The 18,609-nt window shown below is 37.8% G+C and overlaps 1 protein-coding gene across 2 annotated transcripts in view; it reads right to left on the bottom strand.

Annotated features, from left to right (window-relative positions):
- Positions 1-17,021: 17,021 nt before the first annotated feature.
- Positions 17,022-18,609, bottom strand: part of LOC121984362 (nucleobase-ascorbate transporter 6-like) — a 29,021-nt gene continuing 27,433 nt past the window's right edge. For both annotated transcript variants that reach the window (XM_042537253.1, XM_042537254.1), the window contains exons 13-15: positions 17,780-17,857; positions 17,538-17,698; positions 17,022-17,465 (exon numbers count right to left, since the gene is read on the bottom strand). In XM_042537253.1, coding sequence (XP_042393187.1) covers positions 17,247-17,465; positions 17,538-17,698; positions 17,780-17,857 — 458 coding nt within the window. In that variant the 3' untranslated portion in view covers positions 17,022-17,246. The remainder of the gene's footprint in view (positions 17,466-17,537; positions 17,699-17,779; positions 17,858-18,609) is intronic.

Raw genomic sequence — 18,609 nt, 5'->3', positions numbered from 1 at the left:
CTTGGTCGAAACCCTCAAAGAGTGCTAGCACACTCTAAGGTTTCCTATCCACCTAATTGTTCGTGTGGATACACATAGAGGGGTGTTCACTTGACACCCTTGAGATCCGTCATCTTCTTGGACTAGCGGGATAAGCAAAGGGCTTCGCATCAAAGGTATAAACTCCTAAACATGTAGATCTAAAGTTGATCCAGGATTAGAAAACATGTACATGAAAAATTTAATATTCGCACTGATCCGGTGGCATGAGATTTCGAGATTTCCACAACGCAAAAAGCGATTTTTACGGCTCGAAAAACCCAACAGCTTTACTAGAGGAGGAGGATGACATGGCCGTGTGGATCCACACGGTCGTGCCATCCCAGTAGCTTTTCCATCACACGGTCGTGTAAATCCACATGACCGTACAATGACTCTAGAGTAAAAGCAAGCTCAGGCCATGTGTGCCACACAATCGTGCAAGATTTCTAAAAGCTAAGAATGGCTCGGCCATTTCAGACGCATAACCGTGTAAGCCATCCAAAGTTGCAGCAGCACACGGTCATGTAGATCTACACGGCCGTGTCACTTTGGCCAAGAGCAGGACTTGTGAGGCTGTGTGAGAGCCACACGGTCGTGGCACGGGTCGTGTGGTGTCTATGCCTTGCTCTATATAAGGGGATTTCTTCCCCTTTCAAAGATAGGAGGCTCTCCCTTTTGGGGAGATTCAAATTAGGGTTATTCTCCATCCTCTCCAGCTTTGTTCTAGTGATCCTAAGCTATCTCCACCTCTACATCGACTCCAGAAGCTAAGGATTGGTTCCGAAGACCACTCATCGTCTCTAGATAAGCATTTCTATTCTCTCTTCTCGTTGGGTTTGTAATCTTTTTGTCTTCGAATCTCTATCTTTATACTCTGGAGTAGATTCATTATTCTAGGATTAAGGGAGTAATTGTGGTGTGATTTGATGTATGAATCTCATGGATATACCAATTTCCTATTTAGATGATGTTGATGTATTTTGTATCTATTTGATCTTGTGTGGATGCTTGTGTTTGGGACTAATTACCATGTTTGATTGAATATTTGTGAGGCTTTTGGATCTCATAGAGGGATACCCTAAATCGTATGACCGAGGGGCATTTATGACAAGCTGCCCCGCTAATGGACGTCTAGGGTATCACCTTGAAAGGTAAAGCTAGTCTCTACAAGGAGGTGGGATAGTTGAATGCATTTAGTTCCTGCACTTTTATGTGAATTGAGTAGTGTTGTGTTTATGTGTTGTATGACCGAAGGATGTTGGTGGCCAATAATGGACTTCATAGGGATCATAATCATTTAATCGCTAGAGGTGTAGATCAGAATCCCTTGTTGGTTGTCTTCTACAGGAGAAAACCAGCAACTTCCTACAAATGCATGTCAATTAAGGATATGAATTGGAGAACCATGCTACATCAATGAATATCACAATGAAACCGAATTACTAGAACACTTACCAAACCATATACTTCATTTACTTTGTTTAGCTAATTCTATGTGAGATATCTCTTGTGCTTATAACCAGTCCCTGTGGGATCGATATCTTTTTATTACTAATGACGAAACCGTGCATTTGTGGTTGCGTAACATAAGTTAAGGTAAGTCACCAGAGGGGAGTGACTTGGTGAGGACGTGTTCCCAGTTTGAGGGAACAGTAGGCATCAATCCAACTTTGATCCATTTCGAAAATCTAAGTTAAGATCTTGACTAGATTCTAGTCTCAAGGAGACATAATCTAATTATTACTCTGTTTTTATAATTCTAATCTTTTTCTTGTATGAAAAAGCTTTGCTAGAAAAAGTGGTCTGGGCGCCTGGAAGGGATCCGGGCGGCCGAGCTAACCCGAGCGCCCAAAACTGGTCCAGGCACCCGGAACTGGTCCGAGCACCTGGAATGCAAAAGTCTATCTTGTCACAAATGTGGAGCACGCTGATTGGTTGGGCTGACATCATAGTCCAGGCGCCCGAAAGGGATCCGGGCACTCGGAGATACCTATATAAGAAGCCTTCTACCAGTGCATAAAACACAACTTTCTACCACATTGCTCTATTGCGCACTGCTCCAAAGACGCTCCTGCGATGCTGTGAAGCACCTCCGACAACCTGCGACTCAATTTTAATTTCCTTGTTGTCGGTAATTTAGTTTTATAGTTCTTGTACTACTCGTGTAACTCTTTTCATGAACTATTAGTGTATTGTTGAGCCTTGGAGTAGGAGTCGACAAAGGCTCCAAACAAAATAAAAACTTGGTGTGTTAGCATTGTTCTTATTTTTCTATTTCTGCTGCTTACTCGATTAAGTTTCAACGATCGCTATTCCCCCTCCCCCCCCCCCCCCCCCCTCTAGCGTTCTTCACGATCCAACACTCTTTTGGTCCCAAAGCTTCTATAAAGCTTAAAACATGCCCAATAAGTGTCTGCAAGTTAAGTAAATCAGTCTTTATTCATTACACTTATTTTCTCCTAATTTAAATATGATTTCTCCATTGAAATTGTGATACTTTGGCATTCCTATTGCTTGGCATCTCTATAGGAGCTAAGGTTAAGTTCCAAAGTGTTAAGTGAATTTGGAGCAGATGGAATTTTGCAACTAAACGACACTGGTGCTTTTAGCACTTCATGGCTTAAGAACCTAACAATTGTTGATAATCCATAGCTTAAGTCACATATGTTCAGGAGCTTATTAGCTAATGATTTTGATGTGTTTCATGCATAGCCTAGCCCTACACTTGGGTCTGTCTTACAATTGGTTGGTGCGTCTTATTTGCTTAGGTCCATAACATGGGAATACTATGGTAGGCAATTCTGGCACTTCATGAATGGACTTTGATGGAGTGTTTTAGTACATCCTTTGCATTTTTTTTGACAAGGATTTATTATCATTATTAATGATTTAGCTATAAATATTACTTTCTTTTATACTTTGTGTTTAAGGATGCACAAAGTTCCATGTAACCAATTCTAAATAGTTGAATGGTCATGGTTTCTACTTTTTTATGTATATATTTTTAGAAAAAAAGAAGTTTGTTTCTTACCTTGATGAATCAAGTAATGTATATGCATTTTTTTAACGCAATACTTACCTTAAAGGTCTAGCCATAGTGATCAAGGTTTGACTAAGTTAATGTGTCATAATGATAAAAGAAAATCTATTACTGAAAATTCTATAATGTATTATGCGTACTGCCTACCCCATTTACTATCGAAAAGAATTGAGCCTTCCATAGAGCTAGCTGGTCATTGACTCTATGAATATGGTGAATCTATTAGATTTTGTTATTGTTATTGTTTGCTTGCTTTTTTTACAATTGAGATGTGCTATTATTTTGGTACTACATAGCTTTGACAATATTTTTTTGGTGATGTTTACAAAATATAGAATTTTTCAAATAATAAAACATCATCATCTACTTCAACGTGATTGGTATAAAATTTAAGTAGCTCCTTAATCCTTAATCTGGTAGCTTCTTTTTTATTTAAGAAGTAAGTTGAAATGAGATCCCCTAATGCTTTAGTTGAATTAATTGGAACCAAAGCACCTCGGTCTACAATACCAAGCAATCAAGAAACATCTCTTCTAGTGAAGGCAACCGGTACATCTGAAAAACATAAATGATTAGTTATCTTCTATGACAAGATAAATATTATATAGGATAATATCATGCCCAGCATATCAGGTCCAATATGGGCCTAATATGATCCCATATCAGGCCTAACGTTGGACCTTATATGGGATCATTCAAACCCTCGTTTGCCATGATATCCCAATACCTCGATGGCTAAAATAAATAAATATTAATATTTTCAAACTATTTTATTTTAATACACTACTACTTCATGATTAAAATTCACAATTATAAGTTTTACCTAAGAATCTAAAGGTTTGAGAAGTTGAATCCCAATTTTGAAATATATTGACCAATATACCATGGATATGTTGCATATCTTGTATGTCCAAGGTGGCAATATATCTTGTATGTCCAAGATGTTGGGACCGAAAAGTAGCTAGAGGGAGGGTGAATAGCTCTTCGCGTGCTTGTCGTTGCCGTTGCTTGTTTCTTCAGAGATATGCAGCGGAAATATAAGAAACAAAAGCATACAACGCTAACAAGGATGGTTTACTTGGTATCCACCTCACAAGAGGTGACTAGTCCAAGGATCCACACCTACTCACGCACCCTCCACTATGAATAACACTCCTTTATGGTAACTACCAAAGGCGGAGAAGCCCTACAACACTCTCAATACAAGAAGAAGAAAGGGAAATACAAGATAAGCAAAAGCTTACAAGATGTGCAATAAAAAACCCTAACCCTAACTTCTTCTTCTTGTTTTTGATCCGCCTCTTGACCTGGAAAAGCCTCCAAGAATCTTCAAGAACTGGCGATCTGGAGCTTGGAGAGAGCTATGGAGGTGCTGGAGAGTATCTGGAGTGAATCGGTGAAGTTCTTTCGAAGGAAATAAACGCCTGCGGCTTAAATCGACGCTAACGGTCGGATCCCGATCGATTGGATTGCTCCCAATCGATCGGGGAGGCTTTGGATCGATCCACGGATCGATCCAGAGCGCCTCTGTTCTCTCTGGAATAGCCTGGATCGATCGGTGGATCGATCCAGGGCTTATCGCGCATAAACAGCAACTCCCAATCGATCCACTGATCGATTGGGACCTCTGGATCGATCCACCGATCGATCCAGAGGGGTTCTGTTCGCGGGGACTCACCGAATCGATCGGCCGATCGATCCAGATCTTCTGGATCGATCCACTTATCGATCCAGATCTGCTGGATCAATCGGCTGATCAATCCAAATCTACTGAATCAATCGGCTGATCAATCCAGATCTTGATTTTTGCCCAAAACCAAGTCCAAAGCCCCCTAAACCAACATCCAGTCAACCATGACTTGTTGGTACATAAAACCTAGCATCCGGTCACCCTTGACCATCTAGGACTCTCTTACCAAGTGTCCGGTCAATCCCTTTGACCCACTTGGACTTTTCTCCTCTTGCCAAGCATCCGGTCAATCCCTTTGACCTACTTGGACTTTTCTTCCTCGTGCCAAGTATCCGGTCAATCCCTTTGACCTACTTGGACTTTCACCAGATGTCTGGTCAACCTTGACCCATCTGGATTTCCCCGTGCCTGGCTTCACTCACCAGGACTTCCCTTCTGCCTAGCTTCACTCACTAGGACTTCTCTTCTGCCTGGCTTCACTCACCAGGTCTTTCACCTAGCTTCACTCACTAGAATTTTCACCTGGCTTCACTCACCAGGACTTTCACCTAGCTTCACTCACTAGGATTTTCACCTGGCTTCACTCACCAGGATTTTCCTTTGCCTGGCTTCACTCACCAGGAGTTTCACCTAGCTTCACTCACTAGGATTTCCTCACTGCCTAGCTTCACTCACTAGGTCTTTCACCTGGCTTCACTCACCAGGATTTTCCTTCTGCCTACATCCTAGTTAGGACTTCTCAGTCAAGTATCCGGTTATCCTTGACCTACTTGACTCTTCTTCAATCAACCATGTATTGTCAAACATCGAAACCCAAACCAAGACTCAAGCTTGGTCAACCTTGACCTGAAGGATATTGCACCAACAATCTCCCCCTTTTTGATGTTTGACAATACCAACACTATCACTTACAATACCACATGTAAGTTAGGCTAATCCCATAGTCTAAACCTTCTTCATGCCACTAGGTAATGAAAACATAAGTTAAGCCCTTCATTCTCCCCATAAGAGGGCAAACTCCCTCTAGGTAATGAAAGCCTAACTTACTCTCTTTCATTCTCCCTCTATTGGCACACATCAAACCATGCCTCATTTTTGGGCACACATCAACAAATTCACTTGTTGAAAACTCTCCCCCTGAAGAGTTGTTCATCGTTGTTCACAACTTTACTCGTTGTGATCAACACGATAATGAAGGTCTCATACCCTTCATTATCCTTAACCCTACATTTCCCATTAATGTAGTCAAATGCCCATCCTTGAGCATTTTTAACTTAAACCACTTGAACAATGAGGATATCCACTCCCCATTAAAGTTCAAACGCTCAACCTTGAGCATGTTCTGAAAAGAAGGTAAACCACCTCCCAAGGTTCATGAAAAATAATTTTAATGTCTTTAAAGAGTCCCTCCCCCTAAAGACATGGTAGTAACTTCTGTCATTGCACCAAAAATGACTTGGAATCCCTAAACCTTTAGGAAATCCAAATTACGAAGTTTTGAGGTTCAAATATTCAAAAATTTGAAGCAAACCTCAACCTAAACTTTAACTTAGTCTCCCTTAACCAATCCATCCTTGTTTTCAACATGAAAACACCCTTTTTATGTATACAAATGTATTTTGAGGGGTTAGGAATGGTTACCTAGACTAAAATAGGTTCAAAATGCTGAAAATAAGCTTTTCCAGCCAAAATCAGCATCTTCGATCGATTAGAGTTGGGTTCCAATCGATTGAACCCTGCTGAATCGATCCATTGATCGATTCAGTCTTCTTGGATCGATCCAGCGAGCTTCTGCTCGCGAGAAATGCCTTCTCAATCGATCGGCTGATCGATTGAGGCACTCCAATCGATCCACTGATCGATTGAAGGCCTGAAATTGCTGAAATTCAATTTCAACCAATTTCAGAAACCCCTAGAAAATTCTACAAAATTCCAAAAATCGTGAAAATTTGTGTAGACATTATTTAGGGCGTATATTATCATGGAAAAATAATTTTCTATGAAAATACATCATATTTTCAAATATTGACACAAACTTGAAAACTTGCATAAACTTTAGTGTTTTCTTCAAGTTTGTGTCTAACTATTCAATGGTGATTACTATCAAAAGATAGTCTTCACCAAGGTTTTCCAAAATCATTTTAAAAACCTTTTCAAAACCAATATCCCATCATGTTCCTTGGGCTTAATGCACATGACTTATACATTAGCTTTTCCAATGATGGGAAAACACATAACTATGTGTTTTGATGAACTTAAAACTCAAAGAAATGCACTAAATCAACATGTTGAGTTTTGTTCATCATCCTAACATCTCACTTGTATCTATTGTGTACAAAACACATACAAGTCATCTTATAGGTCTTTGTGAGATGTAAAGTTTGGTTTTACCCTAATCTAGGGATCATGCATATTTATCTAGGAATTTTGTAGATATTGGACATCCACCTAGGATGTCACTTGTTGATACACTTCGTAAATGTCATTTGTCCTTAATTTTAAGGAATTAAAAATAATGCATGATAATGTTATGGCATACATCAAAATGAAATAGTTTTCAAAAGAAAGATTCCTATAACTACATGATGTATGTATGTCATGACATGATATTTTCGTGTTTTCATAATAAGGCATGAGTGCAAAATACAAAACTAAATATGATGTTATGCTAACAATCATGGCAAGGTTTAGCATAAATAAAATACCTAGATTACCTATCTAAGTGTCCTTAAACCTTAGCTAAGTTTAAACTTAACCCTAGATTGCCCTCTAAATGCTCCAAGAAAATGCCAAAGCATAAATTTGCATTTCTAGTTCTCTTGATTAACTTATGCCAATTGAAATTAAGCTTATTCCTCAAATGTTGGCATATTTCGTTCTTCCACAAGAGTAGCATTTTAAATTAAGGCTTAGATTGACCTTAAATTTCCTAAGAACATACCAAAATCCCAACTTGGTAGTTCTTATGATTTTCCCAATTTGTGTCACTTAAAATATCATCCAATTTATCAAATTGTGACACATTTTACTCTTCCCAAGAGTAAACATAAATCCACTTCATTTTCAAAGGTTAATAATAACCTTGAAAATGCTCCTTGAGTGTCAATTTCTTCAAAGTTGGGTTAACTACCCTTCTTCTTAAAGTTGACACTCTCTAACCCATCTATGGGGTAGAGAAGATGCTCCTAGGAACCCAAAACCTATTGGTGCTCCTTGGATGCTCTAGGTATTCACTAGGGATAACTTCCCTAGATACCTTCCTAGTGACCTTGTTTGGCTTTTTAGAAGCCTTGGTCACTTTTTCTAGGTCAACTCTAGGGATAGCCTCCCTTGTGACCTTGTTAGTGACTTTCTTAGACTTCTTAGAAGTCTTAGTCACATTTGTTGTTGCAAAGATACTTCTAGGGATGACTTCCCTTGTATCCTTGACTTGACTTCTAGACTTAGGGTTGGTTCCATAACTATATGGAACCCTATGGTAAGTAGGTACATCCTTTTTGATTTTAGGTTTGTATCCCAAACCTCTATGGCCCTTGGATGACCCTTGTTGTCCTAAACCTAGATTTTGCTCATTTTGCCCTTTAAGGATATTTTCCATCCTTTTTAGGGTCTTTTCTAGTTTGTCAAGTCTTGACCTCAATACTTGATTTTCCATCACTAAGTCCTTAGTTTTTTATTTTCCATTAAATCCATGAGCATTTTTGTTTCTAGGCTTGTAGCTAAAATCCTTAGAGTTCTTGCCTAGACTTTTACCTACATTCCTAGCCCTAGGTGTAGTGGTTTTAGCATGAAAAGCTATATGTTTTTCCTTAACGCTATCATGCTTCCTATTTTCATGGTAAATAGCATTAAAATGATATAAGTTAGAACTATCATGCTTTTTACCATAATTTAAAGGGGTAGGCTCAATGAAAGTTACCTTTCTTTTTACCTTGGAGGCTCCCCCTTGACTTGAGCTTCTTCCATGAGCCTTGACCACCTTCTTCCCTTTAGGGCATTGACTTCGGTAATGCCCCTTTTGATTGTACAAGAAGCACACAATGTGCTCCTTGCTCTTCTTTGTTCCGGGGATGGTGTCCTTGGGCTTCTCCTTGCTCTTTTGTGCCACTTGGCCCTTCTTCTTGGCCAATTTAGGGCATTTACTTTTGTAATGCCCATGTTCCCTACATTCAAAGCATATAATATGATTTTTATTATTAATTAAAATGTTTATACCTTTTTGTGTAGGGATGACACTTTCTCCTTTGGATCCGGAGGTAGAAACTTCCTCTTGATCTGAAGGTGATATTCCTCCATTTGATTTTGCTTGACTTGTGGAGGTGGAAGCTTCTTCATCCTCTTCTTCTCTTGACCCGGATGTGGAGGATTCTTCTTGCTCTTGTTCCGGTGTCAATGAAGATTGCTCCCCCTCAATCTTAAAGGTGGAGGCTTCACCTTCTTCTTCATCTTCATCCTCTTGTACATGAAACAAGGAATAATATACTCCTTCCTTGCTCTTTTGATTGCTCTCCTTTGAGGATAAAGCTTCTTGGACCTCCTCTTCGGAGGTTGAGCATCTCTCAACCTCGGAGTCCTTCTCTTCTTGGTTTTGATCCATTGAGTCGCCCTCTTTGGATTCTCCTTGATTTGGTATAGTGGAGGGGATCTCATGAATCCTTGCCAATTTGCTCCAAAGCTCCTTGGCATCTTCAAACTCTCCAATTTGCTCCAAGATGTTGCTTGGCAATAAATTGACCAAAAGCTTGGTCACTTTGTCATTTGCCTCACATCTTTGGAGTTGCTCCTTACTCCATTTGCTTTTCTTGAGAAGCTTGCCCTTGGAGTTTGTTGGAGCTTTGAAGCCTTCCATTAGAGCAAACCATTGCTCTATCTCCATCATAAGAAAATTTTCGATTCTTGATTTCCAAGAATCGAAGCTTGTGGATGTGTACGGTGGAGTCACCCTTGTGTCAAATCCAAGTCCATCTTGGAATTGCATCTTGAAGTTGAGCTTCTTGAAATCTTTGACTTTTGATGAATTTGCTTCAACTTCTTCACCCTCTAGCTTTGCTTGTTTTGTTTGCCCCTTCCGACGATGATTCCGGTGAAGAGCTACTTTGCTCTGATACCACTTGTTGGGACCGAAAAGTAGCTAGAGGGGGGGTGAATAGCTCTTCGCGTGCTCGTCGTTGCCGTTGCTTGTTTCTTCAGAGATATGCAGCGGAAATATAAGAAACAAAAGCATACAACGCTAACAAGGATGGTTTACTTGGTATCCACCTCACAAGAGGTGACTAGTCCAAGGATCCACACCTACTCACGCACCCTCCACTATGAATAACACTCCTTTATGGTAACTACCAAAGGCGGAGAAGCCCTACAACACTCTCAATACAAGAAGAAGAAAGGGAAATACAAGATAAGCAAAAGCTTACAAGATGTGCAATAAAAAACCCTAACCCTAACTTCTTCTTCTTGTTTTTGATCCGCCTCTTGACTTGGAAAAGCCTCCAAGAATCTTCAAGAACTGGCGATCTGGAGCTTGGAGAGAGCTATGGAGGTGCTGGAGAGTATCTGGAGTGAATCGGTGAAGTTCTTCCGAAGGAAATGAACGCCTGCGGCTTAAATCGACGCTAACGGTCGGATCCCGATCGATTGGATTGCTCCCAATCGATCGGGGAGGCTTTGGATCGATCCACGGATCGATCCAGAGCGCCTCTGTTCTCTCTGGAATAGCCTGGATCGATCGATGGATCGATCCAGGGCTTATCGCCCATAAACAGCAACTCCCAATCGATCCACTGATCGATTGGGACCTCTGGATCGATCCACCGATCGATCCAGAGGGGTTCTGTTCGCGGGGACTCACCAGATTGATCGGCCGATCGATCCAGATCTTCTGGATCTATCCACTGATCGATCCAGATCTGCTGGATCAATCGGCTGATCAATCCAAATCTGCTGAATCAATCGGCTGATCAATCCAGATCTTGATTTTTGTCCAAAACCAAGTCCAAAGCCCCCTAAACCAACATCCAGTCAACCATGACTTGTTAGTACATAAAACCTAGCATCACCCTTGACCATCTAGGACTCTCTTACCAAGTGTCCGGTCAATCCCTTTGACCCACTTGGACTTTTCTCCTCTTGCCAAGCATCCGGTCAATCCCTTTGACCTACTTGGACTTTTCTTCCTCGTGCCAAGTATCCGGTCAATCTCTTTGACCTACTTGGACTTTCACCAGATGTCTGGTCAACCTTGACCCATCTGGATTTCCCCGTGCCTGGCTTCACTCACCAGGACTTCCCTTCTGCCTAGCTTCACTCACTAGGACTTCTCTTCTGCCTGGCTTCACTCACCAGGTCTTTCACCTAGCTTCACTCACTAGAATTTTCACCTGGCTTCACTCACCAGGACTTTCACCTAGCTTCACTTACTAGGATTTTCACCTGGCTTCACTCACCAGGATTTTCCTTTGCCTGGCTTCACTCACCAGGACTTTCACCTAGCTTCACTCACTAGGATTTCCTCACTGCCTAGCTTCACTCACTAGGTCTTTCACCTGGCTTCACTCACCAGGATTTTCCTTCTGCCTAACATCCTAGTTAGGACTTCTCAGTCAAGTATCCGATCATCCTTGACCTACTTGACTCTTCTTCAATCAACCTTGTATTGTCAAACATCGAAACTCAAACCAAGACTCAAGCTTGGTCAACCTTGACCTGAGGGATGTTGCACCAACACAAGAAAATACTAAAGGGGGATTGTCTAATCATTGCTATGTGTCGATCATGAAAAATAACAAATCCATGATACCTTCCTTTCTTTGTAGATGCTTCAAAAAATCTGTTAAAGTGATCTAACACACTATTCCAATACAGTTGCTGTCCAAACTGGTTGAACCTTTACAAATCCGATAGTTTCGAAGGTAATACCTTTGTGAATAATTGAACATCAGGGGATGAAACACCTGTCCCACTTCCTTGTACCATTATGAAATGTGAGTATTGACGGAAACCCTAAACCTTCACTGCAGAGATGCAATCAGTGTGGATTTTTGTTGGAAACCCTTAATGTCGCCTGAGGGACTCACGAAGACACTTATGTAGGCTTTCAGAGGGGGATGATCTCGCAACTAAAACAGAGCAAAAGATTTTCTAGATTAGGATTTTTTATCGCGATATCTTAAACTTCGGTAATTTATCAAAGGGTGCACATGGATTTCTAAATTTATCAAAAGGCACACGCCACTTTGGTATTTACCAAAGGGTGCATCTTTTTAAGTACATTTCCTATTTTATCCTCTAGACAAATCTAACTTTTCCCTTTTCTCTATCATTTTTCTCCCTCTCTTCTATTTCATCTCTCCTATGGATGCAACCAATCTTATTTTTCCCATCCTCTCTTCTTTTTCCTCTCTTTTTTTCATGCATGCATACATGCATAACATAGGCTCTTAGACCCACGACGTTTAGAGTTTAGTTGAGACTTTGATAATATTTTAATACATTTAGAGAAGTCAAAATAATCAATAGATAGCATATTTAAACACTTTACATCCTCAGAAATCGACAAAAACTGATCCATTATTTATTTCAACTTCTACAAAGGTGTAAAACTATAATAAGGATGAATCAGTAAAAATCCTCATGCATGAGCTTGATATGAATCATATCAGGCTCACATTGGGCCTGATATGGAATCATATCAGGCCTACATTGGACTTGAAATGATTCATATCAGGCCCAACGTAGAGTTTTTTTTTTGTCGATTCTTCCTTATTATATTTTAATACCTTCAAGAAATCGAAATAAATAATGGATAGCATATTTGAACTCTTTGCAATATCAAAAATCTACAAGAACTGAAATGGATACAATCGGAGCTCTATAAGTCCATTAGTGGATTTCAACCTATAGAGCTTCGATTGCATCCATTTTAGTTCCTGTGGATTTCTGATGTTGTAAGAAGTTCAAATATGCTATGCATTATTTATTTTGGCTTCTCAAAGGTGTTAAAATATAATAAGAAAGAATTGCTAAAAAAAATCTCCACGTTGGATCTCATATGATTCCATATCATATCCAATATGAATCTGATATGATTCATATCAGGCCCGCGCACGGCAGTTTAAGATATTAAAGTTGTAGGTCCCTTTGGAGGCCGACAAGAGGGGAGGGGTGAATTGCCCTACAAAATAAAACTCAAACCTTTCTCGGATTTCAACTATATCATAAACACTTGTAATAAAAAGTAGAAACTAAGTAAAGAAATCATACACCAGAGATTTACTTAGTTTGCAATCAGAGGATTGCTAATCCAAGGAAAGTAAGCGCACTAAGATCTCCTCTGGGCGGAGAAGCCTCTTTACAACGTTGACAGCACAAATGAAAAGAACACAACTGAAAGCACAGAAAGAATTGATTACAAGTGAGTTAAATGATCTGTGCAAACCAGTGCTATATTTATAGCACTGGTCGGGGCGCCCTGAAGGGATTCCGAGCGCCCTGGGGGGATAAAACTTTATCCCCCAACGTTCAGATCGAGTTTGACTCGATCTGGTCAAAAACTTCGGTCCGGGCGCCCCGGACCCCAAAAGTCAACTCTGGTTGACTTTTTTTGTCCGGTCGCTCCGCTTCGGTTCAGCTCGTCTCGATCCGGGTCTTCTGTTCCGGCTCCACTAGCTTGGGTGATCTCGGCCATCCGGAATAGGGCTTACCCGAACCCATGTTCCGGCCTTCTCCTCGAGCAGCCTTCCTTCCCGGTTTCTCGTCCCTCGAACGCCGCACACGTTCTTCTCGTCCACCGGTGTATTCTTCCGCGGTCACCTCGTCCCTTGGACGCACCGAGCCCGTCGGCTCTCTCCCGTGTCGTCCTTCTCCCTAGCCGCGTCTTCCGCTCGACTTCCTGTGTTCCTAAGCTCCTGCACACTTAGACACAAGGGTTAAACAAACGCAGGACCTAACATAGCTTATTTGATCACATCAAAACACCTTGGGGTTCCAACAAAAGTGTTAAGGCGATTAATGGAATTCTGGTATTAAGGGGTTAATTCAGTTTAATTAATCTTATAAAATAATCTAACTAATCTAATAAACCAAACTAACCTAATTAATCTAACTATTCTCATTAATTCAATTTAATTAATATAAATAATCTAACTAATCTAATTTAACTCATTAATGTGATATAATTAATCTCATTATCCAAATTAAGCTAACTAATCTATTTAATTTAATTTATTTAATCTAATTAATCGAATTAAACAAATCTAATCAAATCCATATAATTATCTTTACTAACCTAATTAATCTAATTAATTCAATATAATTAATCTAATTAACCAACTTAACATAACTAATCTAATTAACCTAATCAATCTAACTATTCTAGTTATTTTAATTCAATTATTCTAATTAACCAAATTAAACTTATTATTTTAACCTATCTAATTAACCAAATTAACCGAACTAATCTAATTAACTGGATTAAACTAACTAATCTAAATAATCTAATTAATTTTATTTAATTAATATAATTATTATATTAGTTGAATTAAATTAATTAGTTGACTTATATTAGTTAAATTGAATTAATTAGATTAGTTAAATTGAACCCTAAACCTATACTCTATACCCTATACACTATTCTATATCATGCCTATATTAGACCAAATATAGAATCATATCATGTCCAACATAGAAGTTTTTGTCAATTCTTTCTTATTACATTTTAACATCTTCTAGAAGTCAAAATAAACAATATATAGCATATTTGAACTCCTTACAATCTCATAAATTCACAAGAACTAAAATGAATAAAATCGGAGTTCTCTAGGTCCATAAGTGAGTTTTAATCGAAATTTACTAATGAACCTAGAGAGTTCTAATTGTATCAATTTCAGTTCTTGTAGATTTTTAATGTTGCAAATAGTTCAAATATGTTATCCATTATTTATTTCGGCTTCTTAGAGATATTAAAATGTAATAAGGAGAATCGACAAAAACTTCTACGTTGAGCATGATATGAATCATATCAGACTCAACATTGGCATGATATGAAATAGAGTTTATAGGATATATAGAGTATAAGTTTAGGGTTCAATTTAACTAATATAATTAATTCAATTTAACTAATCTAAATCAACTAATTAATTTAATTCAGCTAATTTAGTCATTATATTAATTAAATAGAATTAATTAGATTAGTTAGTTTAATTCAATTAATTATATTATTAGATAGGTTAAAATAATAAGTTTAATTTGGTTAATTAGAATAATTGAATAAATTAATTAGAATAGTTAGATTGATTAGGTTAATTTCGTTAATTAGATTAGTTATGTTAAGTTGGTTAATTAAATTAATTATATTGAATTAATTAGATTAATTAGGTTAGTTAAGGTAATTATATGGATTATAATAGTTAGTTTAATTCAATTAATTAGATTAAATTAATTAGATTAGTTAGATTAATTTGGAAAATTAGATTAATTTTAGATTAGTTAGATTATTTAGATTAATCAAATTGACTTAATTAGAATAGTTAGATTAATTAAGTTAGTTTGATTAATTAGATTAGTTAGATTATTTTATTAGATTAATTAAATCTAATTAACCTATTGATACCATAAATTCATTAATCCCTTTAACACCATAATATCCTAAACTACTACACGCACATCTAATATGTATCATATTAGGCTTACGTTGGGCTTGATATGGAATCATCATTATTATATTTTACACACATGAAGATTTTTGTCGATTCATCCTTATTACATTTTATATCTCCGTAGAAACTAAAATAAATAATAAATTAATTTTTATCAATTTTGTAAAGAGTTCAAATATATTGTCTATTAATTATTTCAATTTTTTCAAATATATTAAAATATTATTAAAAAATCAACTAACCTCTAAATATCATGGGCCCAATATGATTTATATATCAAATCTCCGTTATGCATGTATACAAACAAAAAAAAAAAAAAAGAGAAAAGAGAATAAAAGGAAGGAAAAATAAAATTGGTTACATGTATATAAGAGAGGGGGGAATGACATATGAAATAGGAGGATAAAATAAGAATTATATTAGAAAAGGTACTAAAAGATAAATATCAAATAGCATATGCCTTTTAAAATATTTAAAAATCTACGTAGTACTAAATTACCCAAGGAACTTTGCTAGAATAACTTCAGCGCCCTTTAACGCATTATAATCTATGTAGATCTATCACATTGTGAGAAAAAGCTTTAGTACGACGGTAAATTTCTATCACATCATCTCACATCCACTTCAAGAAATGAAATAGTACTAGTAGAACTGAATTCATGACTTTTTCTTAACTTAGTTTTTTCAGCAGCAAACAAATCAGTTTAGAATATTTCTTAAACTCTCTCTCTCAATAGTATTATTGCTGTATGAGCATACTCAAGACATGGAAAATGCTTTATTATCACTCATGAATTTTAGCATCAAACTAACATGAAAAGAAAGAAAAAATAAACTTATATAAGATATAATCACAAGCATTAGCAAGGTAATTAATTAGCTAAAAACATAAGCAAAGACACAACTAATACTTACCGTCTCTAAATCGTGACGTTGCCCCAGTTGCATATTAATAACTTGTTATAAGACAAACAATAGTAATAAAAAAATTAAGATGGAAAGATAAAAGAATCCATGCAGAATAAGTCACATAAAATTAAGCTCACATCCTCTAGTCCACAATTCCTAATTTTTTTCTTGATCCCTTTTATAATTCGTACACTGAATCACGGTCGAAATCTGGCTAAAACAACGGCCTCTGGCCGCCTGAGTCAATTCAAAATTATAACCTAGGTAAGAAAGTGTACTTAAGAGAGATCACAACCAATTTTAACCGAATTCTAACCACAATCCGATATGCAAATTACAAAAAAGACCAAGAAGGTAACAGGAATTACGAACCAGAGGATCTGAACTCCATAAAATTGACATAAGCAATAAATTATCAAATTGAAAACTAAAAAGCCACCACAAATTGTCATTCTGGCTCAGTTGATAAATGCATGAGATAATGGCCTAATGCTTAGATGTCAAAACTCGAGATTTTCTCACCTCTACAAACCTCTATCCATGCCCTTGCCAATTTAGATCCTGCTGAACTCTCTCTCTCAGGGGACTTCTAACGTGGAAATACCATGTTTTTTTATTCATTATTTTATAACAATATAGTGGTTGGATTGTAAGTCTAAATATTGAATTCTACCTCAGGCTAATCCTGATTCGATACAGCAGCAGTAGATAGTGAAGCAGATTAAGCTAATTAAGATAGAATATGTTCCACACAGAACCATATCAACTATGAAATATGCAGATTAAACATGTATTTAAATGAAAACCAGAGAGATCTTGCGATACAGAAACACTAAGTGTTTCTCATGGGCCACTAAGCGAAGAAGGTGATGCAATACATGATCCAAGAATTAGCTGAAGAGACAAGTTGACACACTGTGCATAAGGATTGAGCTCACACTGATGGAAAGAACTTATTGAGATTAAATGGCAATTTGTAGAATTCGTCAGTTCTTGTATCGCCCTTGTAGGAACGGAATTTGTGCCACCAATGGTAACCCCTGTCTTTCCTCACATTGCTGTCGTGCCTATGGAGGGTATTGTCCAAGAAATAAGCCACAAGCCCCGCAACAAATGGTTTTGAAGAGAATATCACATTGACGATATCGTTGAACTAAAGAAAAATCCCCATCAGTATACTAGGTGCTCAACTATATAAATGAAAGTAGCAAGGAAGCCAACGTACCCATCTCGCCCCGGTGTGGACTGGGCCATGACCAGCAACAGAAGTGTATTCATTGAAGTACTGGGGAACGGACAAACCCATGAAAACAGAGAATCCTAGGATGAACTTGGTGCGGAAGCTGTTGAGATTACAAAACTGAAGGAAACTGAGGCCCGCGGAACCTGCACATACATTATTGTACGAATAATCTATTAATCATCAAAAAGAAATTTCAGAAGTGCAAGAATTTATGTTGTGCCTACCAACATATGCAAACAAAACACAGTAAAGGGCTGCGAAGATTGGTGCAGGAATGGAAGCAAAAACTGCTCCAAATTTCCCTGTCACAGACAAAATACATTAGTTGGTTTGAGGGGAAGTGATCAGACAGAAAAAACAGAACTATATTCCTACAGTATGCCCCCCCAATTCACCTGATCAAATTAATGGCATTCCCATGCATTTTGTCATCAAATTCCATCATTACTGTTATATGTTGAATACAAACTTGAGCAGCTTTGTTGTGTATATCCTATGTTTTTCTTTTGTAATCAAAGGTCCTCTTTAGGACCATTTTACTTCTGCAGCACATGGACATTTGTTGTCTACTCTAACAAAAGCCATGTGGAAGAACTGTGCCCACATGTACAATGTAAATGCCCTGGCGGTCAAGCTACCCTAGTAGATCAACCATGAGAAAGCCTAAAGGGACACAAGGTCACCCCACTACGAAGCTATGTGATGGAAATATTATCCCTAGAGTGACTAAGTGAACACACAACATATTACATGCAACTAAGAACAACCTCCTCCAATATGGCCAGACGATGATAAACACAATACAAGAAAAAAAAACAGAATGATGAACGTTACTTCCCCTCATCCATGAAGGTAAACCAGGCTTTATATGATACAAGAAAAGGTACAAAAATAATCTAAAAAAAAGTGTTGTCCATGTTCTGTACAAAAACTCTCCCCATAAACTACTCTATAACACAATAAAGAAAACAAGAAAAAAAACCTAAATAATTTGTTGATCTTCATTTGTTTCTGCATGCAAATTGTGTAGCTATTTGGATCGAAATTGTAGGCA

This window comes from Zingiber officinale, chromosome 5B, assembly GCF_018446385.1.
Source record: "Zingiber officinale cultivar Zhangliang chromosome 5B, Zo_v1.1, whole genome shotgun sequence".
NCBI classification, from domain to species: domain Eukaryota; kingdom Viridiplantae; phylum Streptophyta; class Magnoliopsida; order Zingiberales; family Zingiberaceae; genus Zingiber; species Zingiber officinale.
Note: the sequence above shows the minus strand (reverse complement) of the source record. Positions and strands in the feature narration are given on the sequence as shown.